General features: G+C 44.9%; 1 protein-coding gene across 1 annotated transcript; it reads right to left on the bottom strand.

The window, feature by feature from the left end:
* Positions 1-761: 761 nt before the first annotated feature.
* Positions 762-20,054, bottom strand: SLC25A40 (solute carrier family 25 member 40). Its single transcript, XM_038755556.1, has 11 exons — positions 19,951-20,054; positions 16,981-17,098; positions 15,343-15,402; positions 13,004-13,110; positions 11,500-11,567; positions 10,801-10,925; positions 7,569-7,742; positions 6,170-6,279; positions 5,169-5,241; positions 4,138-4,218; positions 762-2,205 (listed from the first exon to the last, which is right to left on the bottom strand). Exons 1-11 carry the CDS (start codon positions 19,951-19,953, stop codon positions 2,090-2,092), a joined length of 1,035 nt encoding a protein of 344 aa, XP_038611484.1. The 5' UTR covers positions 19,954-20,054; the 3' UTR covers positions 762-2,089.
* Between the last annotated feature and the right edge of the window lie 6,960 nt (positions 20,055-27,014).

Below are 27,014 nucleotides of genomic sequence, written 5' to 3'. Positions count from 1 at the left end.
TGCCAAGCGCTGGGCTAGAAACACGATAATTAGATTGGACACAGTCCGCTTCCCACCCGAGGATGTGGTCTAAGAAGGAGGGAGAACAGGTATTTCTTCCCCACGTTACAAATGAGGAAACTGAGGCACAGAGTAGTTAAGGGACTTGCCCAAGGTGGCAGGTGGTAGAGCTGGGCCTCCTGATGCCCATTACCATCCTCTTTCCTCTGGGCCACACAGCTTCTCAAAATGAAGGGAACAAAAGAAATGAAAATGAATGAAAACCAAAAAACTCATCAATCAAAAGTATCGACCGGAAAACCAGCAGGTGATAAACAGTCCTTGGAGGGGGTGAGTCATTCAGTCAATCATATCGAGCGCGGACTGTGTGCAGAACACTGTACTGAGCGCTTGGGAGAGTCCGATATAACAATAAACAGACACATTCCTTGCCCATAACGAGCTTCAGTGTTTCGGGGGAAAAGGCGTTGATGAGAATTCCCACCCCCGTCCCCACATTTTGATTTTCTGCAAGGGGCTTCAGGCCTCCCTCTGTACCTGGATTCGATCCCGGGGGAGGCTGCCCCAGACATCCAGGAGACCCCAGGGATGTGGAGGAAGTGCTTAGTACAGTGCTCTGCACATAATAAGCACTGAATACCATTGATTGATGGTAAAATACTAAAATTCTATATTAAAAATGGCATACTACACCTTAGAGATTAGGTTAAGACAGCAGTCAGTTTTGCATAATGAAGTTGACAGAGCACAAAAAGATTACATACAGGTTTATCTTCTAAAATATAAAAAAAATTTATTTTCATATTAAAACTAAAGATTTTTCAGGAGAAGATTCAACACAAGCCTCTTCAACCACAAAATTGGGTTTCACATTTGATCTTAGAACAAAATAAAGTGCAGCGTCGTATAATCTACCATAAAGTGTTAATTACTCTGAGAAAATGAAGTCCTTTTCTTTAGGTTAGTGCTATCTGTTGTCCTGTTATATCTAGCCCATGGCTGTATCTTCCCTTCATTGCACACTTGCATCTCGCCTTCAACTTACCCCGTCATTTTAAAATGCTAGCTCCTCATGACACCGAACCTTTCCCTTCAGAAAGTGGCTTTTAGTTCATTTAAAAATCACGCATGGGACTGGGTAATAAGTCAACCCCAGAGGCATTCAGATCCAGCGCTTGTTTCTTTTGGCACAAATCAAGATTAACAGGAGCTTTTTGGAAGTAAGCGTGTTACCCCCTCTCCTTAATCTCAACAAGACATGCTCCAAACGGAATGAAAATGAATGCAGTTAAACGTGAGCCTTATTCATCCCACACCGCTACTTGTAAAAGATACTAATTTGTTCCCAATAAGAAGTTAAACTGATTCTCTTTCCAAACATAAGGGTAAACTGACCAGCTGGCTTCTATTAGCTGAAATCCTGATTATAAAAGAAAGCTATAAGGCACCAAAGAAAATCAAATTAAAAAAAAAAAATCTACGGAACAGTGAGTTAAGACCTGGAAAATAACAATTATTCAATTGTTGCCTTTCAGAGTCTGCTTCATTAAAATATATAAGTCCTATGCATTATTTTTCCTTACAAGGGCCTTTGCTTTCAAGACAAAATCCTTTTTCAGGATCAGAGAAGGTATCCATAGTTAGTCACTGATTTTCACGATTAATAATTCCCCCAGGATTCAACCTTCGTTCCTTCTGAACACTGAACTCCCGCTGGGAGTTTCACAACAGTGTCTCGGGGAGACGAAAATTTTGAGAACGGAAACAAAATTCCACCTGGGAAAAGATCGAACCAGATTGCCATCCATCTTGCTTGTCAAAAATACAAACTTTCTTTACTATGCTACAAGAGTTACCAATACTCGTTGCAGAAACACTTTGGGCACTGCTGAGGTTGAGCTAAAACAGAAAACTGGCTTTTTCGAGTTCACATTTGGAGGGAGAGTAGAAAGTGGCAGTCCGTTGGATCGTGGCAAACTTCAGGAAAGGAAAAGATATTTCAGATACTTTTAATGCGGACGTCACGTTCCACTCCGGCACTGAAAATCCGCCATCTCGGAACCTGTCCTTCAGAGTCGAAGCGGATGAGTTAATGATGCTGCTGCTTCCTTAAGTTCTGTTTGTAGAAAAAAGTCTTCCCAAATTCGTATGTGCTAATCATGATGGCACACGCCGGAGCGACTTTAATTAAACGGGGAATGAACCCTGAAAAGAGGAAGAAAATTAAGCGACCTGCATGGCCTTCTGTGCCTCACCTGGGGCCGAGTGCTTAGTACAGTGCTCTGCACACAGTACGCTCTCGATAAATACCATTGATTTATGTCGATGGCATCCCGAATGAGTGGGAGAAAGGTGAGCTATCTACAACCTTTTTAACCAGAAAATTCTGGTCACTGCCATTTCTGGTGACTTTCCACAATACTAATGGTGCTTGTTTAAGTGCTTGGCATGTGCCAGGCACTGTACTAAGCACTGGGGTAGATACAAGAAAATCAGGATATCAGTCAATCGTATTTTTTGAGTGCTTACTGTGTGCAGAGCATTATACTAAGCACTTGGGAGAGTACAATATGACAATAAACAGACATTCCCTGTCCATAACGAGCTTACAGTCTAGAGGAGGAGGCAGATATTAATATAAATAAATTAAAGATGTGTGCATGAGTGCTGTGGGGCTGGGAGGGGGGAAGAATAAAGGGAGTGAGTCAGCGATGCACAAGGGAGTGGGAGAAGAGGAAAGGAGGGCTTAGGCAGGGAAGGCCTCTTGGAAGAGACGGGCCTTCGATAAGGCTTTGAAGGAGGGGAGAGTCATTGCCCGTCAGAAATAAGGAGGGAGGGGGTTCCCGGCCAGAGGCGGGCCGTGGATGAGAGGACGGACAGAGTCCCTGTCCCACACGGGGCTCACAGTCTCCTTGCAGGTCGGCCCCCGTCACCAGGATGAGTAATCAACAGGGATGTGTCCAAGTTGGGCCTGTCAGGAGGCAAGCGCTTCTCTGAGACCTGTCACCCAACACCTTTCCGTGGGTGGGGGGGTCCTAGCCTGGCTCTTTGGACGTGGGGCGGGGAAAAGCCAGCCAAAGCACCTGCTCATCGGACTGGCAACTCATCAGCTGGGGACAACTCTTTGCGACCTCACTTTTTTTTGATGGAATTTGTTAAGCGCTGGGTTCGATTCCCGGCTCCGCCACTTGTCTGCTGTGTGACCGTGGGCCAGTCGCTTCCCTTCTCTGAGCCTCAGTTCCCTCATCTGGAAATGGGGATTGAGACTGTGAGCCTCATGCGGGGCAGGGATTGTGTCCAACCCGATTAACTTCAGTCTACCCCAGGGCTTAGGACAGTGCCCTACACATAGTAAGCACTTAACAGTACCATCATCAGCATTATTATGAGGTGACAAGCGCTGGGGAAGGTAGACATTAACTAGGTTGGACACAGCCCCTGTCCCACACGGGGCTCACAGTCTAGGAAGGAGGGAGAGTACATATTCCCAATTTAGGGTTGAGGACGAGGACACACACTCATCCCTGTTGGTTACTCGTCCTGCTGAAGAGAGGCCAGCCCACGTGGGGGCCCGGCCTGGCATGGGGGCCGAAGGGCCAGGGCTGTGGGACAATCCCGAGGGGTGAAGGGGTCCGAGGAGCCGTCCAGAATCCAACAGAAAGACACGTTCCCTGCCCACAATGAGTTCACAGTCTAGAGGGGGAGACAGACATGAATATAAATAAATTACAGATATGTACATAAGTGCTATGGGGCTGAGGGGAGGGAGCGAATAAGGGGAGCAAGTCAGGATGACGCAGAAAGGAGTTGGAGAAGAGGAAATGGGGGCTTAGTCAGGGAAGGCCTCCTGGAAATTGACCTTCAATTGTACTCTCCTAAGCACTTAGTACAGTGCTTGGCACACTGTAAGCGCTCAATAAATACAACTAAATGAATGAATGAATCTTTGATGGTTGGAACTGAGACTAATTCATCTTCTCTACTTATCCCCCAGGGCCTAATTTGTCTCTGAACAATGCAGGCATGCAGTCGATCGTTCGATGAAGAACAATGAATAATTTTGATATTTAACCTATTTTAGGCCAGCACACTTAATTGGTGGCACTCTGGTTGCTAGAAAGTGGATGAAATACTTACCTGCAAATAACCCTGTAAACCCGCTTTCCTTAACGATGCTCTTCATTATTTTCCACGTGGAAGATGGAGACTTCCGGGAAACTGGTAAGAATAAAACAGAAATTAGAATGCGTTGCTAAGAAAAACTTGCCTCTAATTGGGCAAGTACGTTTTTCCTTGAATATTAAGGATTGAGGCATTCGGTTCATCAAAATGCAACCCACCTGGTGATTTCAAAGAGCCACTTCAAAACTCTTTTGGGATACAGGATGTTTGGTTTTGTTCTCTGTCTCCCCCTTTTAGACTGTGAGCCCACTGTTGGGTAGGGACTGTCTCTATATGTTGCCAATTTGTCCCAAGCGCTTAGTACAGTGCTCTGCACATAGTAAGCGCTCAATAAATACGATTGATGATGATGATGATGCTCTGAAAACAGTGTGGCCTGGCAGAGAGAAGATGGGGCTGGAAGTCAGAGGACCTGGGTTCAAGTGCCAGCTCTGCCAATTGCTTGCTGTGGGACCTTGGGGAGGTCACTTAACTTCTCTGGGCCTCGGTTCCCTCATTTGAAAAATGGGGATTCAATGTCTGTTCTCCCGACTACTTAGACTGTGAACCCTATGTGGACAGGGCATGTAACCGGTCTAATTAACTGGTATTTACCTCAGTGCTTAGAATGGTGGTTGACCTATCGTAAGTGCTTAAATACCATTATCAATAATAATAACAATAATGTGAACCCATCTCTAAGAGTATAAAGAAAATGACTGTTTGGGGGACTCCTTCCAAATGACTCTCAATCAAACACAGTTCTCCTTCCAAGTCTGGTCCTGGACCCTGGGACATAAAAATTGCTTCACTGTGTTGGCTTACTCTGGACCCAGAAGAGGAGATGAAGAAGGAAAAAGCCCTAAGAACACAACAAAAAGTTATGCTCCTTACTGGAAACATCTCCCAGAGACAAGAAATGTTTATGGAAAGAATGGAGGCAAATAAAGAAAAGCCGCTGGGAAAATCCAAACGGAAAATATCAATTCAGTTTCAAAAAGCATTACCATCGTGCTCCCAAAGCAGTGTCTGTCTTTTGGTTTTGACCACATCAAAGGGTAAGGTTGCAATAGAAGCAATCTAGAAGAAAATCAAATCATAGGGTTTATCCAACTGGAAATACCAGGCCGACTTAAAATACCAGCAATGTTTTCTGGAATTCCAACTGCTAATTTATTGTTTACAATGGGCTTATACAGTAATTCACAACTATATCTGGCAGTTCCGTGGGAAAATCTGGTAGCTACAAGATCAACGAACCCATCCACGCGCTTACTTCTGAAATCTGGGGAGTATTGCTATTTTGCAAAAATGGAGAAGCAGCATGGCCTAGTGGATAGAGTAGGGGCCTGGGAGTAAGAAGGAACTGGGTTCTAATCCTGGCTCCTCCACTTGTCTGCTGTGTGACCTTGGGCAAGTCACTTAACTTCCCTAGGCTTCAGGTTCCTTATCTGTAAAATGGGATTTCAATACCTGTTCATCCTCCTGAATTGGACTGTGTCCCACCTGATTAATTTGTATCTACCCCAGGGCTTAGAACACTGCTTGGCACACAGAAAGCACTTAAATGCCATAATAATAATAATTTATCAATGAATTAATAGCATTTATTCAGCACCTACTGTGTGCCGAGTGCTTGTATTAAGCACCTGGGAGAGCACAATGCAACAGAGTTGGGAGACACGATCCCTGCTCGCAATCTGTGGGGTGGCCTTGGGCAAGTCACTTCACTTCCCTGAGCCTCCGGGCTCTACCCACTACCCCATGCTGCGTCTCTAAAATTGTTCTAACGTATCTAGGCTCTAAGCCTAGGTACATAACTATTTTTCAAACAGGTTCTGATTAATTTCAAAATGCAAGTAACTTGGCGTGGCTGCATTTCAATCCTGGAATGCTCCCATTTTACCTGGTCTAACTACCGCTTGGTAAGCTAGGAACTGACCAAACGAGCCAGAAACGTCCCAACCAGCGCCAGTCTGAAACAGCTGGGACAAAACCGTCAACTTACGGAGCCCGATGCTGCTCCCGAAGTAAAATTGATGCCGAAAGTGGGTTCCTGGGAGCCAGATTTCTTGCAGAGCCACTTCTTAAAGATTTCAAAGTTATACCAGTAGAGTGCTGTAAGAGGACAGGGCAGTCTCTGAATCCAAAATGCGGAATTACGTAGCCGCGGTGGCAGCCACCCGTGGAAAGCAATAAAATCAATCTCACCGGCCCGATCACCTCTGCCTCGCTGTAAATCACGTTTGTTAGACACTTTTATTAGTCCAGGAAGACAAGTGGAAGTAAGGTTTCTGGAACACTCTGTTCATTCATTCAATCGTATTTATTGAGCGCTTACTGTGTGCAGAGCACTGTACTAAGCGCTTGGGAAGTACAAGTCGGCAACATAGAGAGACAGTCCCTACCCAACAACAGGCTCACTCTGTCGTACTGTACTCTCCCAGGCGCTTAGTACAGTGCTCTGTATACAGTGCTCTCCCTGCCTAGTAGATAGACTACAGGCCTGGGGGGCAGGACTTGGGTTCTAATCCCAGCTCCGCCACTTGTCTGCTGTGAGACCTTGGGCAAGTCAGCATAGCATAGCGGATACAGCACAGGCCTTGTTGTCAGAAGGTCATGGGTTCTAATCCCAGCTCTGCTATTTGTCTGCTGGATGACCTTGGACAAGTCACTTCACTTCTCTGGGCCTCAGTTACCTCACCTGGAAAATGGGGACTGAGACTGTGAGCCCCCCCCCACGTGGAACAGGGACTGTGATCAACCCCATTTGCTCCTTTCCACCCCAGTGCTTAGTACAGTGCCTGGCACATAGTCAGTACTTAATAATAGTAATAATCATAGTATTTGTTAAGTGCTTACTATGTGCCAGGCACTGTTTTAAGCGCTGAGGTAGATACAAGATAGTTGCGCTGGACACAGTCCCTGTCCCACATGGGGCTCACAGTCTTCACCCCCATTTTACAGCTGAGGTCACTGAGGTGCAGAGAAATTAAGTGACTTACCCAAGGTCACACTGCAGACAAGCGGTGGAGCCGGGATTAGAACCCAGGTCCTTCTGACTCCCAAGCCTGGGCTCTATCCATTATTCAGTCATTCAATAGTATTTATTGAGAGCTTACTGTGTGCAAAGGGCTGTACTAAGCTCTACGGAGAGTACAATGTAACAACCGACAGACGCATTCCTGCCCACATCGAGCTCACAGCTCATTAGGCCATGCTGCTTCCCAAGCGCTGTACTAAGCGCCTAAGAGAACACGATACAATATAACAGAGTTGGTAGACACATTCCCCGCCCACCGTGAGCTTACAGTCTAGAGGGAATTTGCTGGACGGTCCACAAAATATCACCCAACGGAGACAATTCTACCCGGTTAGGAACGGCAGCGAGGAGGGAGACGACCTACCTGAGAAGGGGACGTCTCTGAGGACCGTCGGACCCCAGCCTCTCCACAGGGAAATCCAGCCTCCAGTGGATAATGTCTTGTTCATAAACAGAAGCAGGTCCCTGTAAGACAACTTCTTAGACTGCATCTTGGTTCTAATTAACTCTAATGGACTTATTACTGTTACTGAACCAACTGAAAAATAAGAAAACGTGAATACGCACAGATATTAATAAGATGGATTCTACACGTGTAGTCTTACATGATAAATTTCTTTATTTGGACACCTCAAACCCTGTTTCGGAAGCAAGCGAATGACTGCTTCCAACACTCTCACCTGCTCCCTTTATTCATCTCCCCTTCCGGCCCCACAGCACTTATGCCCCTATCTGCAATTTATTTATTTGTTTTAATGTCTGTCTCCCCCTCTAGACCGTTAGCTCTGTGGGCAGAAAATGTGTCCGTTTATCGTCGTAATGTACTCTCCCAAGCACTTAGTACAGTGCTCTGCACCCAGTAAGCACTCGATAAATACGACTGACTCACTGACTGATCGTGGGACACTTAATATTCCTTTCCAACTTGGGACACACGCTCTTCTTTCCCCTGTCACTCATGCCTTCAGAACATTCCTCCCAGAAATCAAATGACTATCCTGCTGAGCATCTATATCCCTCATCAGGGGCATGGCTCCTACCCGTTCAATCAATCAATCAATTAACGGTATTTATTCAGCACTTACTGTGTGCAGAGCACTTGGGGGAGTACAATAAAGTTGGTAGATCTGATCCCTGCCCACAAGGACCTTATAGTCTACAGTGGGAGACAGATATTAAAATAAATTGCAGATATGGGATGAAGTAGAATATGAAGCTACGGATGTAAGTATGATAAGTCTATCAAAGTGCTTAAGGGGTACAAAGCCAAATGCCCAGGTTCACTCAATTCGTACACTAATCCAACTGTACTTACTGAACTTACTGTACTGTACTAAGCGCTTGGGAGAGTATGATACAGCAAGAGACACATTCCCGGCCCACAGCGAGCTCACAGTTACAAGGGGGCCCAGAAGGGAGGGTGGGAAGAGGAGATGCCGGCGTGGTCAGGGAGGAGATCCCATTTTAGGAGGGTTTATGAAAGAGGAGAGAGTGAAGGACTGGGAAGGGGAGGAAGGGAGATTCAGGTTTGAAGAAGGACATCTCCAAATTCATACCCCATCCCTTCAAAAACTCCTTTGCCTGGGACAGACACCAACTCAAGGCTCCCATCAAAAAATCATTTTCCTACCCGAGAGAAACCTCTGCTCTTCAGAGACTCTCTCTCAATTCCTAGAGACAACTCCCAGTTCCCATTCCAGGTAGACCTGGGCTCTATTCCCAGCTCCTCCGCTTGTCAGCTGTGTGACCTAGGATGAGTCACTTCACTTCTCTGGGCCTACGCTCCCTCATCTGCCAAATGGGGATTCAATACCTGTTAGCTCTCTGATTTAGCCTGGGAGCCCCCTGAGGGACCTGATTAACTTCTGGCTACGCCAGGGCTTAGTACAGTGCTTGACACATAGTAAGCGCTCAACGAATACCACAATTATTATTATTAGGTGATACTTCCCACCCCGGGATATTTATTACTCTATTTCAGTTGTACATATTTACTATTCTATTTATTTTGTTAATGATGTGCACACAGCTTTAATTCTATCTGTTCTGACGATTTTGACACCTGTCTACATGTTTTGTTTTGTTGTCTGTCTCCCCCTTCTGAGCCCATTGTTGGGTAGGGACCGTCTCTATATGTCGCCAACTTGTACTTCCCAAGCGCTTAGGATGGTGCTCTGCACACAGGAAGTGCTCAATAAATACGACAATGTATCAAGGGGGTCTTAGCCTAAGGCATTCATAACAAAAGACATCTCCCAATCCCCTAGTGGAAAGAGCCCGGGCCTAAGAGTCAGAGGACCTGGGTTCTTATCTCGGCTGTGCTAAGTACTTGCTGTGTGACCTTGGCCAAGTCACTGATCTACTCTATGCCTTTGCTCTCCTGTTCTCCCTTCTACTTAGACTGCGAGCCCCAAGCAGGACAGGGACAGTGTCCAACCTGATTAATTTATATCTAACACATAGCAAGCACTTATCAAATATCATTTAAAAAAAAAGTCCAAACAGACGGGGGCTAACTCCTGGATTCTCATCCCTCTTCTACCACACTTCCCTCCCCACTACCTTCCCTTTTAGAAAAATCCTGTCCTTTGGAGTTGTCACTTGATCTAAAAAGGCAATTTGCTTTGCTTTGCTCTTTGCCAGCAAGAGTCAGATGGAACTGGATTCTAATCCGGGCTCCGCCACTTGTCTGCTGTGTGACCTTGGGCAAGTCACTTCACTTCTCTGTGCCTCAGTTTCCACATATGCAAAATGGAGACTAAGACTGTGGGCCTCATGTGGGACAAGGATTGGGTTCAACCGAATTTGCTTGTATCTGCCCTGCTACTTAGTACGGTGCCTAGCACATAGTAAGTGCTTAACAAAGAACACAATTATTATTATTTGCTCTACTGGCCTCAACCCAGCTGAACCCCATCACCCCTGATTCTAACCTAGCTCAATTTGGGGACATTACGTTGATATTTTATATGAAAAGGAACTCCAAAGGGTTGGCTGATCCAGAACCACCCCGCTGAACTCCCTGACTGCACAAGGCAGATGAAAGCTGAAAGATGAAAGCTATTTTCAAATTCTTCAGGGATGGAGACACTTCAATTTACTTGGAAGTCTATTCCATGTGTTAGACTTACTGTCCAAAAAAATTCTTCCAATTTCTTCAGTCTTTTTCTTCTAAAATAGGCAGAATTAGCTGCAGTTCATCAGGAATATGGCAACCTCCACACCCTTATTTCCTTGCTGCTTTCACTGATGACCAAAAAAAATTTACACCTACCAGTTTCCCCCATTAGACTGTAAGCTCTATGAAGGAAGGGCCCTGTGTTTTGCTTCTGCTGTATTCTTCCAAGCAATTAACTCTACACTCGGTGCTCAATATGACTAATTGCTCAAGATGTGTACCTCAGTCTGACACACACACACACAGACAGGCAAGTCCCGATTAATGCAGCCATATCTAATGCCAGCGACTTCTAATCTGCCATCACAAAATGCCAGCAAATACAATACCAGCACGCCATAAGTACACAAGAGCAAACTGTGTTAAAAATAAAAGAGGAACAGAGATGAAAAAGAAATGGAGAAAATGTAGAACTCACGTCGAGCTGTAACTCCGGCAATAATGGGTATGTGAGCATCATCTTCTCCTAGTTTAGATCTCAAAAAAGCTGAGAGTTCATCATAACATGAAAAATAAATAACTGTGGCAGGAACCGCCATCACCCTGAAGTAGAAAAGGAATAAAAACGGACATTACCCGACGGCCTAGAATGCATCTCCGACCCAGTTTAAATTTTCATCCTTGTGCACAGGCTGTTGGGTTACAATTGAAAAAATGGTCTTCGGCAGGGTAGAAATTAAAATCACCTCGCCTGCCCCTTACTTTTCCAATACTCTCTAAATATTCACATGGTATTTAGTAAATAGTTGATGAGATTCTTTAGAGTGAATGACATCTAAATTACAATGGAAAAAACAGTTTGGGGCCTTTTAGAAGGAAATCAAATCTCCTGGTCTGCCCCTTTCTTTACCAAAACTCTGAAAATTCACATGGTGTTCAGAAAACAGTTGCTGAGCTTCTTTAGCGTGAACGTTATCTAACGGAGAATGTATATATAAATCATAAACTTCTCCTGATTTAATCACTTGTCAATTTTTCAGTGACAGGAAGGAGAGTTGATATATATATGAATAGAAATCACAGAATCTTCATGGTTACAGTAACATTTAGTAAGTCCCAATTTCATTCACTGCTAAGGCACCACCATTAGTTGGCTAAAGTTTACATTTCAACTTACAGTGTTGGAGGAAGGCCACTCCACAGGGACTTAATACCCTCATTTCGAATAATTTTCAAAAAAGCATCCTGAAAATGAATCAGAAAAGACTGATTAGAGATGCATGCCTGAACTTGATGCCACAATAATCTATTTTGTCTTTTATTATTCACTTTCTTTTTGTCCCAAGTTAAAATGCACCCACTTATTTAGTGTCTTGATTCATGAGGTGTTTGTGTGTACGTGAGCATGTGCATTACAGACTGTCTTCGGCACGTGAAGAAATTGCCACCGAGGACAGAATTCACCTTCGTGTATATTTGTTGGTGAAAAGGCCTACGTGAACCACAATAATACAGTCAATGCCTGACCCTTGTTGTGTGGCTGTGCATGTTTTTTGCTGCGTTTGCCATCTTCTCTCATTTTCTCAACATCAACCCCAATAACAATAACAATGTTCGTTAAGTGCTATGTGCCAAGAACTTTGCTAAGCGCTGGGGTAGATACGAGTTACTTAGGTTGGACTTAGTCCCCTTCTCAGACGGGGCTAACGGTCTTACGGATGAGGTAACTGAGGCTTGAAGTGACTTGCTCAAGGTCACCCAGCAGACATGTGGTGGAGCTGGGATTAGAACCCAGGTCCTTCTGACTCCCAGCCTGCACCCTTTTGCTACTCTTCTACTGCCAACTTGTACTTCCCAAGCGCTTAGTACAGTGCTCTGCACACAGTAAGCGCTCAATAAATACAATTGATTGATTGATTGCTACCCAGCCCACAAAGTTTGCTCCTCTAGTGCTAACCTTCTCACCATGTCTCAACTTCATCTAATGCTAAACACTAGGCAATGTTGACTGTGCCCGCTGTGAGGTGTGGCCCTGGGCAAGTTACTTCACTTCTCTGGGCCTCAGTGACCTCATCTGTAAAATGGGGATTGAGACTGTGAGCCCCACTTGGGACTGGGTCCAACCCGATTTGCTTGTATCCACCCCAGAGCTTACTACAGTGTCTGGCATTCAGTAAGCGCTTAACAAATGATAACGATGGTATTTGTTAAATGCTTACTATTTGCCAAGCACTGTTCTAAATGCTGGAGTAGACACAAGGTGAAGAAGTTGTCCCATGTGGGGCTCACAATCTTAATCCCCACTTTATAGATGAGGTAACTGAGGCACAGAGAAGTGAAGGGACTTTCCCAAAGTCACACAGCTGACAAGGGGCGGAGCTGGGATTAGAACCCACGACTTCTGACTCCCAAGCAGCCACGCTGCTTCTCAAATACCATCAATCATCATCATCATGGAGAAAGTGACCTGTGTCACTCCTCTCCCTTCTAGGCCTCTAAAAATATCACTTGTCTACATCCAACAGGGTTTGTTTTCCAGGGATTGATTTTCCTCAGAACCCAGCCCTAAAGCAAAGTATATGGCTTTTTGCACTAGGAAATCCATCGCGGGTAGGAAACGAGATAGAGAGAGAATTTACTGTGGTCTATTAAGGAGAATTGTGGGTCACGAATATCCTCACCCATGTTCCTCTGAAATGGCCCGGCTTTTTATACCATGCTCTGCCGCTTCCATCCTCACAGATGTACATATGATCCATGAGGCCATTACAGTACACAAAACATTTTCCTGAAAAAAAACAACCACAAGGTTATTTCAGACGGTGGTCTTTGTGCAAATGAGAAAAACATGCCGACTGGAGTGGAAAGCGATGGAAGAACTTGGGAAACCTGACAAAGCTGATTCCTAAAAATGCTGAGCTTGATTCTAAGGGAGGAATGACAATGAGTTTGAGTGTGTGTGTGTGTGCGTGCGTGTTTGGGGTGGGGGGACCATTTCTGCTACTCTGGGCCTGTGGCAAATCACAACCAGGTCAGCCACCTGAGGTGAGGCCATTCTCAGCCTAGACTTTAAATGCCACTTAGTGAGTGAGAACAAAGAAATTCAGAATCCTAAGGACAGTGCAGAAAGGTGAGAAATCATCTTCCTCTCCCCTCTTAACTCTCACGAAAAATCCCTGCAGTATTTCAAATGATGGGTAGGGTAAAAGAAAGGAAGCAGTGACTCTTGACAATCTGGAAGGTTCCCTTGATAGTCTGTTAATTCTAATTAATGCTAACTAATGTTAATGCTAATTTTGTTGTATTGTGCTCTTCCAAGCTCTGCACATAGTAAGCGCTCAATAAATGCGATTGACTGATAGTCAAAAAGAACTTTCTACTTGACTCTGTACCCTTTATTCACCCCACCTTCAGCCCCACAGCGATTACATACATATCTGTAATAGATATTGCTGTCTGTCTCCACCTCTAGACTCTAAGCTCCGGGTGGGCAGGGGACATGTCTACCAACTCTGGAATAGTGAATTCTCCCAAGCACTTAGTGCAGTGCAGTGCGCACAGTAAGTGCTCAGTTAATATGAGTGATTGACTGAAATTGCTTAAGCTCCTTTCTTTAAACTGTGGAAATAGTTTTGGATTATTAGTTTTTCAACGTATACTGTAGAAGGTCTTTCAATGTAGACAATGTGGAAATCATTTTATACATCAGTATTAAATAAGGTCCTTGAGGGCGGAAATCGTATTACCAACTCTGTTGGATTTTATTGTACTCCCCCAAGAGCACGGGCCCGGGAATCAGAAAGACCTGGGTTCTGATCCCCGCTCCGCTACTTGTCTGCTGTGTGACCCTGGGCAAGTCACTCCATTTCTCTGTGCCTCACTCACTTCGTCTGTAAAATGGGAATGAACACTATGAGCCCCAAGTGGCACCGGGACTGTGTCCAAACTGATTAGCTTGGAGGGACGGTGAACAGTCTTGGAATTTCCATTTTGCAGATGAGGGAACTGAGGCAACGAGACGTGAAGCGGTGGAGCTGGACTACAACCCAAGTCCTCGGGCTCCCCCCTCTCTGCTAGGCCACGCTGCTTCTCTGGAACCTTTCGCAAACGCTTAGTACAGTGCTTTGTCCACAGTAAATGCTTAATAAATGCTGTTACTACTACTGCTGCCCAGAAGCTTGGGGAAGCTACCTCTGCAGCTGAGGGCAAATGCCAGGAGGCAATCAGATAGGAAGCTGAGTGGTGGGGGGGGGTGCCAGTGAGGTCTTCGGCGACCCAGGTGTCAGCAGGGCTCAGGCTCGTGGACCTCGAGGGGTGTGGAGAGTCAGGACCGTCTCGGAGGAAGCCAGGCTGGGGGACTGTGTCCTGGGCATCGATGGATCTGTGGGAGGGGGGCCGGGACACCCCAAAGTTGGCAGACCTGGCTACTGTCACCAGCTCGACTCCCCTACGAAGGAAACACGCCGCTGCTCCAAGAACATGAGGCCAGCAGGAGACATCCAGTCCCGCGCTGGATGACTTTCCTTCCTCTGCTTGTGACATTTTTGGAGAAGCAGCGTGGCCTAGTGGCTAGAGTCCGGAGTCAGAAGGATCTGAGTTCTAATCCTGGCTCTGCTACATGTCTGCTGTGTGACCTCAGGCAAGTCACTTCACTTCTCTGGGCCTCAGTTACCTCATCTGGAAAATGGGGATTAGGAGTGTGCTCCCCAGGTGGGACAGGGCCTGTATCGAACCTGACTTGTAGCTACCTTACTGCTTAGAACAGTGTTAGGCACACAGTAAGCACTTAACAAGTACTATAATTACTATCCCTAGTATTATTATTTCAGGATCCCAAAGCATGCTGAGGCTCCTGAGCCTGGAAAGTCCTCTTCCTGAAAACGATCCCAGCTTTACCTTACGTTCTTCGAAAAGGAAAATCCACCGGGAGCAATCTGACATACAAGGATGCAAACCGAAGCAGAGAGAGGAAAAACTTCAAGTGCACAATTTCCAGGATAATTTTAAAACTGTAGAGTACCTTTGGGGAATGGACATTTTTGGGCTTGAAGTCGGATTTTAACAACATCCAGGGGGGTCACTAAAATATAAAGATAAGATGGCAATTAGACAGGAATATTACTTTGAAATACCTAAAGCTCTTCCCAAGGGGCACAGAGAGCTAGGCATACATTATTTTTCCTGACAAAATCCCTACCACAGAAAACAGGATCATTCTTCTCCCTGTTTTATGGATATAGTGTCTGATCTCTTACACAGCTTCACCTCAATCAAATTATGGAATAAATTTATAATGTTATTAATTCTCTGACATGCTCAAAATGGTTTTCTACAAGTCTTTCTACAAATATTACATCAGTTGCAAGTAATAAAATACTGGCAAGTAAAAAAAAAGTAGAAAGTCCTCCAATAACAAATGAAAGAAGAAAATCAGTTCTAATGTAGCGCTTTATTTAGAAGTCAATAACCTAATTATAGATGAACAGCTTGTCCTCATCTGCAAATTTCACCTGGAAACGGAACTAAAACTTATGCATAAACTGCAAAATAGCTTTGTCAACATCAGTGGCATTTACTGAGCACTTAATGTGGGCAGAGCACTGTACTAAGCGAGACTGGAAAAATGTTTCCTAGTGTTAAGGATTTTATCTAAGCCCCCCAATACTGTTTTTACCCTGTTTGTCCCATCCCGGGGAGACAAACGGGACAATTACTATCCTGCTCTTACAGTTAGAGAAGTTAATCTGACTAGTCCAAAACTACACAATAGCCATATCTGCACTGGGTTAGCTTCTTTTATGGGTTTGTTTGGTTTTTTTTGGGGGGGGGGTGGCAGGAGGGGCAGTCTGGGATTAATCGATGGCATTCTCTGAGAGCTTACTGTACTAAATGCTTGGGAGAGTGAAATACAACAAAGTTGGGGAACACATTCCTTGCATAAGACCTATATAATGTTTTGCCCCCTTATCATTGATTGAAACAGCAGAAGCTATATGAGGCCATCACAGCAAAAAGAACTGTCCCCCCAACCCCTAAAAAAAGGGTGGGATAGAAAACAAATTTCCCTTCCCTTAAACCATGTAGTTCTCCTTTTCTAGGGTGTTCTGACCGCTGTGCTGAAAAACTGATTTAAATCGCAAATCCTTCCAAATCTTTAGTTGCTAAGAGTAAAGTTAGTCCATTTTTCAGATTCAAAGGCCCTCTGTGAGGAACAGTTAATTAAAGGCTCACTCTCTAGCTTCAACCACCCTATCCTAAGTGATCACATAATTACAGCACTATAAGGGACCTCAGGGGATCATCTGTCCCAGAATGTCAGCTGCTTGGGACAATGCTTTGCACACAGTAAGTGCTCAATAAATATGACTGACTGAATGAATGAATGAGGAAGTCCTTCCTTTGAAAATTTGCTTTCAGTTCCCTTTCCTCAGAATTCTGAATACAGTCTCGTTCTCTGGTTGGTACAGTAAGTCTCATTACATTAGGAACAGTCCAATTTGAATTCCACCATTAAAAAGAATCCCCCCCATAACCAAACAGCTTTCCCTTGTGTCAATGGGAAAAGCAGAAATATAATTAAAGCTTCTTGGCATCATTTTGCGTTCTTTCTAGAAGATTACCCTCAAGGAATGGCATGGCATGATTTTTTTTTTTTTACCCATTAATGATGTAAGAAGAGCTCCGGTACAAGAAGCAATCATCTTCTGAACGACTGTAACTTTTTTATGCACTAGGGATGTCTGTTCAGTATCCATAATTCTCAATTCACTGAAAACCTGTTAAAAAAGAATTGAATAAAAAAATGCTATTAAAAACAATCATGAAACATTGAATATTTAATTGGTAAGTGGCAGTTTGCAATAACAAAACTCCCTGAATATTACAAAGCTTCTGAGCAAACCTAATACAGCTCATAACTAGCATGTCCTAGTGGATACAGCATGGGCATGGGAATCAGGACGTGTATTCTAATCCCAGTTCCACCACTTGTCTGCTGTGACCTTGGGCAAGTCCCTTCACTTCTTTGGACCTCAGTTCCCTCATTACTACTATTACTAGCTGTAAAACTGGGATGTAAATGGAGAATCTGTAAACTGTAAAAGCTGTGAGCCCTCTGTGGGCCACAGACTGTACCCGATTATCTTGTATCTAATCCAGCGCTTAGAACAGTGCTTGGTACATAGCAAGCGTTTAACAAATACTATTACTATTGTCATTACTATTAAATCCAATAGAGACAGGAAAGAGATCACTGGATCAGCCCCCTGATTACAGGCAAGAGAACAGGAGAGAGATGGCTTTCCCATTCCTGATGAGGCGATAGCATGAGGGTTTTTTTTGTTATTTACTACGTGGGCAGGGAACATATCTACACAGTTCTTGTGTACTGTACTCTCCCAATCACTTAATACAGTGCTCCGCACAGAATAACCACTCCATTAATACCACTGATTAAGTGACTACTATGTGTCAGACACTTTACTAAGTGCTGGGATAGATACAAGCCAGTCAGGATGGACACAGTCCACGTCCCACATGGGGCTCACTGTCTTATTCCCCGTTTTCCAGATGAGGGACCTGAGGCCCAGAGAAGTGAAGTGACTTGCCCGAGGTCACACAGCTGACAAGAGGCAGGGTCGTTTGCTGTGGAACAGTAAGAGTTTAACAGTTCAAAGTGCAGAAAAGGCAGCTTGAATCCCCACTCTCGTCCAAAGAGGGCCACTCTAATGAAAGAGGCACAGAAGAAATAGCCACCTACTTCACATGCTATCATCCTTTTTTCCTCTATAATCCTGCTGCCAGCCCAATGAACGCAGTGGGGCTCACTGGCTCTTCCCCCATTGCAAAACTCCGGTCTCTGTCCTCTCATCTCACCCTCTTGAAACCCCACTCTTGTCCAAAGAGGGCCCCTCAGCCCAAGAAGCACAACCGAAACCACCACCTACTTCACATAGTATCATCCTGTTTTCCTAACTCTGTTCCCACTCCGCTCTAATGCAGTGGGGCTCTCTGGCTCTTCCCCCATTTCCTAACTCCAGGTTCTGCCCTCTAATCACAACCTCTTGAATTCCCATTCCCATCCCAAGTGAGCCACTCTCAAAGGAAGAGGCACAACAGAAATCACAACCTACTTCGAAGAGTGTCATCCTTCTTTCCCTACATATTTATTCTATTTATTTTATGTTGTTAATATGTTTTGTTTTGTTGACTGTCTCCCCCTTCTAGACTGTGAGCCCGCTGTTGGGTAGGGACCGTCTCTATATGTTGCCAACTTGTACTTCCCAAGCGCTTAGTACAGTGCTCTGCACACAGTAAGCGCTCAATAAATACGATTGAATGAATGAATGAATAACCTGGCTCCCGCTCCTCCCGGACTAGCAAGGCGGAGCTCCCTGGCTCTTCCCCCAACCCAGAACTCCAGTCTCTGTCCTGCAATCCCACCCGACCCAAACTCCGGTCTCCATCCTCGAATCCCATCCTCCTCAGGGAATTGGCCCAGCTGTGTCTGAGCTGATTATGAGCTGATCCCAGCAAATGTTTTCCCTGACTAGCTCCTCTCCTGGCTCACTGCCCAGTCTCGAAGTGTCCTGGTTCCTTTAACCCCAAGGAAGGCCTTATTTGTGCCAACAAGGAGATCTAAGATGGATGCTCTAGTCATCCACATTGTGCTTAAAGTCTTCTGCCTCAGGTTCCATTAACCCCGTATCTGTGTCAGTCACGTCCATCATCGGTACTGGTCCGTCATTCCAGGCAATACACAGTTGACAGGGTAGGAAATTCCACAACTTCTCTTCTGGCCTAGTGGACAGAGCCCAGGCCTGGGAGTGAGAAGGAACTGGGTTTGAGTCCTGGCTCTGCCACATGTCTGCTGTATGACCTTGGGCAAGTCACTTCACTTAATCTGGGTCTCAGTTACCTCAGCTGTAGAATGGGGATTAAGACTGTAAGCCCCACGTGAGACACGGACTGTGTCCAACGTGATTAACTTGATCTACCCTGGTACTTAGTGCTTGGCACACAGTAAGTGCTCAACAAGTACCATTATCATTATGATAATAATAATAATATCGTCTTATGCCAAAGGGCTACATAGAATTCAATACACGTTCTCCTTCCTACTTAGACTGTGAACTCTGTGTGGGACAAGGACTGTGTCCAACCTGATTATCTTGTATCTTCCCCAGTGCTCAGAACTGGGCTTGATATATGGGAAGCGTTTAACAAAGACGGCAATTATTAGAATAGAAACAAGTGACTTCTCTACCACAGGAAAATCTACTTCGTGTTACTTGGTGCTGGGCCTTGGGTTTGGTTCTTTGAAATACAAAAACTTTCAAGTCCTCCCTTTCTGAAAACTACTGGATAGTCAAAATTTTGTAACTGGAAAAAAAATATATGTAATAGGAATAAAAATTTGCTCTGTGTAACAATGATAAAATGTTAAAATATGAGATCCCACTACTCTCTTGTGAACTATCTGCATTTAAAAAAGGTTCATTCATTCAATCGTATTTATTGAGTGCTTACTGTGTGCAGAGCACTGTACTAAGCGCTTGGGAAGTACAAGTTGGCAACATATAGAGACGGTCCCTACCCAACAGCGGGTATATACTAGTTTTCTCCATACCATGATATGCTTCTGGGCCAGAATGCAATTAGGGAATCACAGGCTGTCCATCCAATCAAAGAAGTCTACTCGTGTTGGGCAAGTCACGTAGCATTGGAATGAGTTCCTGAAACAAGAAAAGAAACAAGACTGCATCAGAAAAGAATCATTATTTCAATGCAATTGAAAATGGTTTTGATGACTGATTATCAGCCTTGCCTGACAAAATAAAAATATTTTAGCTTTCTGATACCATCTTTCTATTTGTAGAGTTGGGACCACTGTATTTGAAGAATGCAATTATATATTATATGTCATTTATTCATATTAACATCTGTCTCCCCCGCTAGACTGTAAGCTCATTACGGGCAGGGAATTTGTCTGCTAATTGTACTGTACTCTCCCAAGAGCTCAGTACAGTGCTCTTCACATTGTAAGCGCTCAATTAATTCCATTGATTGACTGAGGCTCAACTGATGTAGAAATTCAGCTATGAGTACATGTGTGAAGAAAAAGGCCAGTGTAGGATTCAGAGTATTGGCCACCTACACTTAGAAAAACAAATTGGTTCTTCAAAGCATTTCAAAATGAATCGCAAACTAAATCACAACCTTTTAAACCTCAATTTCTTTTACACTGCATTACATGAGCCAACGATATGTAAAGGAAGGAAATTTTTCCAAAGTTAAAAGAACATAAACTCACAAGGCAAGCCTCCCGGCAGCTCTTAAGCTCCATTACAAATGTCTCAGAGAGAATCTGACAGGACTAATACTTCGACAAGTCAATCGACAACACTTCAGTTCGATCATTCAATGAATCATTTTTAATAATTTAGTTGTAGAGTCATTCTTGGTACTATATAACAGCTGTCATTCTGGATAGACTAGTAGTAATTGTGTTTGGTAAGCACTTGCTACGTGCCAAGCCCTGTACTAAACACTGGGGAAGATACAAGTTAATCAGGCGAAAGTCAGTGCATAAGACAAGGAAGTTTCGTGACAGTGTGTTAATATGTATACCTTAGGTAACCTCTCCCTTACCTAAAGAGGGACATGGCTTTACACCAATATACAATTCCAAGATTTCCTCTTCACTGGCCATTAAATAAGGACAGTTGGGCTGGGCAAGGGTGGAGTGGGGAGGGGAGGCGGGAGTGGTGACCTAGGGAAAGGATCTTTGTCCCTTTCTCACTGCTCAGGGGCCTCCTCTGCAGACATTACACCCTCAACAAGTACTAAAGACAGATTGGTTACTTATTCGTTGCTGCCGACATCAAATTAAATCAACCAACACTAACCACTTGGGTCAGGCAGGTGATAGGGTTAGAGTTACTAGCCTGACTCCCTTAGCCCTACAGCCAGACTCAAAAGCTCCAGAAACAAAGCTTCCAGTCTAAGTTTATTATTATTACTGACCAATAATAATAATAGTATTTGTTAAGCACTAAGTGCCCATTGCTAGGGTAGATATAAGATTATCATGTTCCGCACGGGCCCCACATTCTACATAGGAGGGAGCATGGGTATTGAATCACCATTCTGTAGATGAGGGAACTGAAGCACAGAGAATCAATCGATCAGTTGTATTTATCAAGCGTTTACTGTGTGCAGAGCACTATATTAAGCAACTGGGAGAGTACAATCTAACAGGCACATTCCCTGCCCACAACGAGTTTACAATCTAAAGGGGAAGACAGACATTAATAATGGATAAGTACTTACAGAGAAATGAAGTGCCTTGCCAGAGGTCACCCAGCAGACCAGTGGGACCCCTGTCCTTTGACTCCCAAGCCCCTGCTCTTTCCACTAGGCCACGCTGCTAGTGAAAGTTAACTTTCATTCTTTTCAGAGCTTTTCCTGGAAACACGTAAACACTGCCCTCAGGGGAATCTGCTGCAGAGAGCTTGGGGGAGGATCACTTTCAGGAGGGAAAAGGAAATAATACAGTCTCTTCTTCGATGCTTCTGGATACATTTACGAAAGACAATAGATACAATACGATGAATAGGCTTTCATCCTTTCCTCTACCAACCTGGTGTAAATACCTCAATTCATTTCCCAAGGCTTAGTTGCTTCTGTAAAGAAAAGTGGGGGAGGCAATGTCCTTTTTACAGAAAGGGGCACTGAACTAAAAATTCAATTACCAAACCAACTTTTCAGGCTTTAGTTCTAGGTTGTTATTAATGGTGGGGGTTTTTTCCTAAACGTATTGGTTATGTGTTTACCAAAAGCTCCTCACCATTGGCTTTAGAGCTGTAAATCACCTCAGCTTCTCCCCTACCTCACCTCACTACTCTTCTACTACTACTAATAATGTTGCATTTGTTAAGCGCTTACTATGTGCAGAGCACTGCTCTACAACCCAGCCCACTCACTTGGCTCCTCTAATGCCAACCTTCTCACGGTGCCTCCATCTCGTCTGTCTCAATGTTGACTTCTTCCCCACGTTCTGCCTCTGGCCTGGGATGCCCTCCCTCTTCATATGTGACAGACAATTATTCTCCCCACCTTCAAGGCCTCATTGAAGGCCCATCTCCTCCAAGAGGCCTTCCTTGACTAAGCCCTCCTTTCCTCATCTCCCACTCCCTTCAGCATCACCTTGACTTGTTCCTTTTATTCAGCCCCCACTCCCAGCCCAACAGTCTTTATGTCCATATCTGTCATTTATTTATTATTTACATTAATGTCAGTTTTCCCCTCTAGACTGTAAGCTCATTGGGGGTAAGGAATGAATCTGTTATATCATACTCTCCCAAGCACTCAGTAAAGTGCTCTGCACACGGTAAGCACTCAGTAAATACGACTGACTGCCCGATTGTCAGGCACTGTACTAAGCTCTGGGGTAGATATAAACTAATCAGGTTGGACACAGTCCATGTCCCAACGGTGTGCAGGAGTTAAAGGGGAGCGATCCCCTAAACGGCCAGCCCATCCCTTCCATCTGCAGGCTTCAGATAAGGAACCAACCACCCTAATGGGAGTAGGTTCCTTTTCACCTATTTTTTTTTAATGTGAAGTGCTTACTCAATGCCACTGCTCTAAGTGCTGGGGTGGATTCAAGCAAATCAGGCTGGATACAGTCCCTGTCCCACATGGGACTCACAGTCTTAATCCCTGTTTTACAGATGAGGGAACTGAGGCCCAGAGAAATGAAGTGACTTGCCCAAGGTCACACAGCGGAAGAGTGGCAGAACTGGGATTAGAACCCAGGTCCTTCTGACTCCGGGACGTGCTCTAGCCACTAAGGCATGCTTCTTCTAAGTACTATGTGCTTGAGCTTGATCGATTGATTGAATTGTCCTAAGTGCTTAGTACAGCCCTCTGCACATAGTAAGTGCCCAATAAATACCACTGATTACGACTAACGAAACAAATATAATAGAACAGTGCTTGGCACATAGTAAGCGCTTAACAAGTACCATCATTATTAATATTAAATACCACAGGTAAAAGTTGGTAGGCACTTAGTACATAGTACTGGCACATAGTAAGCGCTTAACAAATACCACAGTTATTATTATTAGACACGGTCCCTGCCTAAGAGGTGCTCAGGATTTAGTGGTGGAGAAGGATAATTTGATCAATTAGAGCTGGGGGAAGCCGTGGAGGGAACAGCTTGTGCCTACCCCAGTGTTTAGGGGAAAAAACATTTGGTATTTGTTAAGAACTTACTGTGTGCCCGGCACTGTACTGAGCGCTGGGGTGGATACAAGCAAATCGGTTTGGACACAGTCCCTGACCCACCCTGGGCTCAGTCTCAATCCCCATTTTCCAGATGAGGGAACTGAGGCCCAGAGAAATGAAGCGACCCACCCAAGGGCACACAGCAGATAAGTGGCACAGCCAGGATTAGAACCCACGACCTTCTGCCTCCCAAGCCCGGGCTCTACCCATTAGGCCATGTTGCTTCCCTAGAACTGTGCTTGTCATACAGTGAGTGCTTAACAAATAGCACAATTGTTAGTGTTATTTACGGGGCACTTACTATGTGCAAAGCACTGCACTGAGCGAAAGCTCACCTCCTCCAGGATGCCTTCCCAGACTGAGCCCCCTTTTTCCTCTGCTCCTCCTCATCGCCCCCACTCCCTCCTTCTGCTCTACCCCCCCTCCCTGCCCCACAGCAATTGTGTATATTTGTACCTATCTATTATTCCATTTATTTTACTAATGATGTGCCTATATCTATAATTCTATTTATCTATTTTGATGGTATTGACACCTCTCTACTTGTTGTCTGCCTCCCCACCCATTGAGACTGTGAGCCCATCGTGGGCAAGGACCGTTTCTGTTGCTGAACTATCCTTCCCAGTGCTTAGTCCAGTGCTCTGCACACAGTAAGCGCTCAACAAATACAATTGAATCAATGAATTATTATTATTAATGGTAATAATAATAATAAAGTGGGGGCAGGAGCCCCCCTTTTTCTGTCTCCCCCTTCTAGACTGTGAGCCCGGTGCTGGGTAGGGATTGTCTCTCTCTGTTGCCGAACTGTACTTTCCAACCGCTTAGCACAGTGCTGTGCACCTAGGAAGTGCTCAATAAATATAACTGAATGAATTATTATTATTATTAATGGTGATAATAATAAAGTGGGCACTGGAGCCCCCCTTTTTCTGTCTCACCCCCTTCTCGGCTGTGAGCCCATTGTGGGCAGGGACTGTCTCTCTTTGCTGCTGAATTGTCCTCTCCCAAGCGCTTGGTCCAGTGCTCTGCACACAGTAAGTGCTGAAATACAGTTGAATGATGATGATTATTATTATTATTAACCGTAATAATAATAATAACATGGGGGGCGGGAGCCCCTCTTTTCTGCCTTCCCCCTTTTAGACTGTGAGCCCGATGTTGGGTAGGGATTGCCTGTTGCCGAACTGTCCTCTCCCAAGCGCTTAGTCCAGTGCTCTGCACACAGTCAGCGCTCAATAAATACAATTGAATGAATGTATTATTATTAATGATAACAATAATAATAAAGTGGAGGCGGAAGCCCCCTTTTTCTGTCTCCCCCCTTCTCGACTGTGAACCCGTTGTGGGCAGGGACTGTCTCTCTTTGCTGCTGAATTGTCCTCTCCCAAGCGCTTAGTCCAGTGCTCTGCACACAGTCAGCATTCAATAAATACAAGTGAATGAATGATTGTTATTAATGATGATAATAATAATAATAATAATAAAGTGAAGGCAGAAGCCCCCCTTTTCTGTCCCCCCCCCAACTGTGAGCCCATTGTGCGTAGGGACTGTCTCTCTTTGCTGTTGAACTGTCCTCTCCCAAGTGCTCAGTCCAGTGCTCTGCACACAGCAAGCGCTCAATAAATACAATTGAGTGAATTATTATTACTAATGACAATAATAATAACAAAGTGGAGGCGGAAGCCCCCTTTTTCTGTCTCCCCCCCCTTGTCGACTGTGAGCCCGTTGTGGGCAGGGACTGTCTCTGCTGCTGAATTGTCCTCTCCCAAGTGCTTAGTCCAGTGCTCTGCACACAGTCAGCGTTCAATAAATACAAGTGAATGAATGAATGATTGTTATTAATGATGATAATAATAATAATAAAGTGGAGGCGGAAGTCCCCCTTTTTCTGTCTCCCCCCTTCTCGACTGTGAGCCCGTGGTGGGCAGGGACTGTCTCTGCTGATGAACTGTCCTCTCCCAAGCGCTCAGTCCAGTGCTCCGCACACAGCAAGCGCTCAATAAATACAATTGAGTGAATTATTATTACTAATGATAATAATAGTAACAAAGTGGAGGTGGAAGCCCCCTTTTTCTGTCTCCCCCCTTCTCGACTGTGAGCCCGTGGTGGGCAGGGACTGTCTCTGCTGCTGAACTGCCCTCTCCCAAGTGCTCAGTCCAGTGCTCTGCACACAGCAAGCGCTCAATAAATACAACTGAGTGAATTATTATTACTAATGATAATAACAGTAACAAAGTGGAGGTGGAAGCCCCCTTTTTCTGTTTCCCCCCCTCTCGACTGTAAGCCCGTGGTGGGCAGGGACTGTCTCTCTCTGCTGCTGAACTGTCCTCTCCCAAGCGCTCAGCCCAGTGCTCTGCACACAGCAAGCGCTCAATAAATACAACCGAATGAATCATTATTATTAATGATAATAATAATAATATTAATAATAAAGTGGAGGCGGAAGCCCCCCTTTTCTGTCTCCCCCTTGTAGACTGTGAGGCCTGTGTTGGCAGGGCTCACAGTCTCTATGTGTTGCCGAACTGTCCTCTCCACAGCGCTTCGTCCAGGGCTCTGCACACAGTCGGCGCTCGATAAATACGATTGAACGAATGGCTGAGGGTGATTATTGATGGCAATAGTAGTAATAATAGTAATAATAATAGCAATAATAATTAATGATAAAGTAATAACGAATAATTTATTTATATTTAATTTATAATAATAAATAATTGAAAGTAATAAAATAATAATAATAAATAAATAATGAATAATAATAATAAAGTAATAATAGTAATAATAGTAGTAATTGAGAAGCAGCGTGGCTCAGTGGAAAGAGCCCGGGCTTTGGAGTCAGAGGTCATGAGTTCGAATCCCGACTCCGCCACATGTCTGCTGTGTGATCTTGGGCAAGTCACTTAACTTCTCTGGGCCTCAGTTCCCCCATCTGTAAAATGGGGATTAAGGCTGTGAGCCCCCTGTGGGACAACCTGATCACCCTGTATCCTCCCCAGCGCCTAGAACAATGCTTTGCACATAGTAAGCGCTTAACAAATGCCAATTATTATTATTATTATTAGTAATAATAATAATGGCGGGGGCGGCCGACAGGACGGAGTCACCTGAGGGAGGCTGCGGCCTGGGCGGGGGCGGTGGAGGCCCCCTTGTCCGGGTCCGATGGATGGATGGATGGGGGTCCGATGGGTGGAGGGGTCCACGCCGCCACATTTACCTCAGGCCGCCACATTTACCTCAGGCCGCCACAGACGACGACGAAGACGACGACGACGCCTGCCCGCCAACCGCCGCCGCTTCTGATTGGCTGATGGGGCGCCGGAGGGCGGGGCGCTGGGCGACGTGCCGGTCGCGCGCGGCGCGTGACGTCAGGACGCCCGACGCACGGGCGGCGCGTGACGTCAG

Source organism: Tachyglossus aculeatus, chromosome 13 (assembly GCF_015852505.1).
Source record: "Tachyglossus aculeatus isolate mTacAcu1 chromosome 13, mTacAcu1.pri, whole genome shotgun sequence".
Lineage (NCBI taxonomy): Eukaryota > Metazoa > Chordata > Mammalia > Monotremata > Tachyglossidae > Tachyglossus > Tachyglossus aculeatus.
The sequence above is the reverse complement of the archived record's forward strand: the minus strand, read 5'-3'. Positions and strand labels throughout refer to the sequence as shown.

What these genes read in the sequence shown, in the direction of transcription:
- SLC25A40 (XM_038755556.1), bottom strand. An exon ending in GCCATTTCAGAGGAACATGG is followed by an intron (nt 11,568 to 13,003) that starts GTGAGGATATTC and finishes ATTCATTTTCAG; the next exon opens with GATGCTTTTTTGAAAATTAT. An exon ending in ACTGCTTTGGGAGCACGATG is followed by an intron (nt 4,219 to 5,168) that starts GTAATGCTTTTT and finishes TATTCTTACCAG; the next exon opens with TTTCCCGGAAGTCTCCATCT.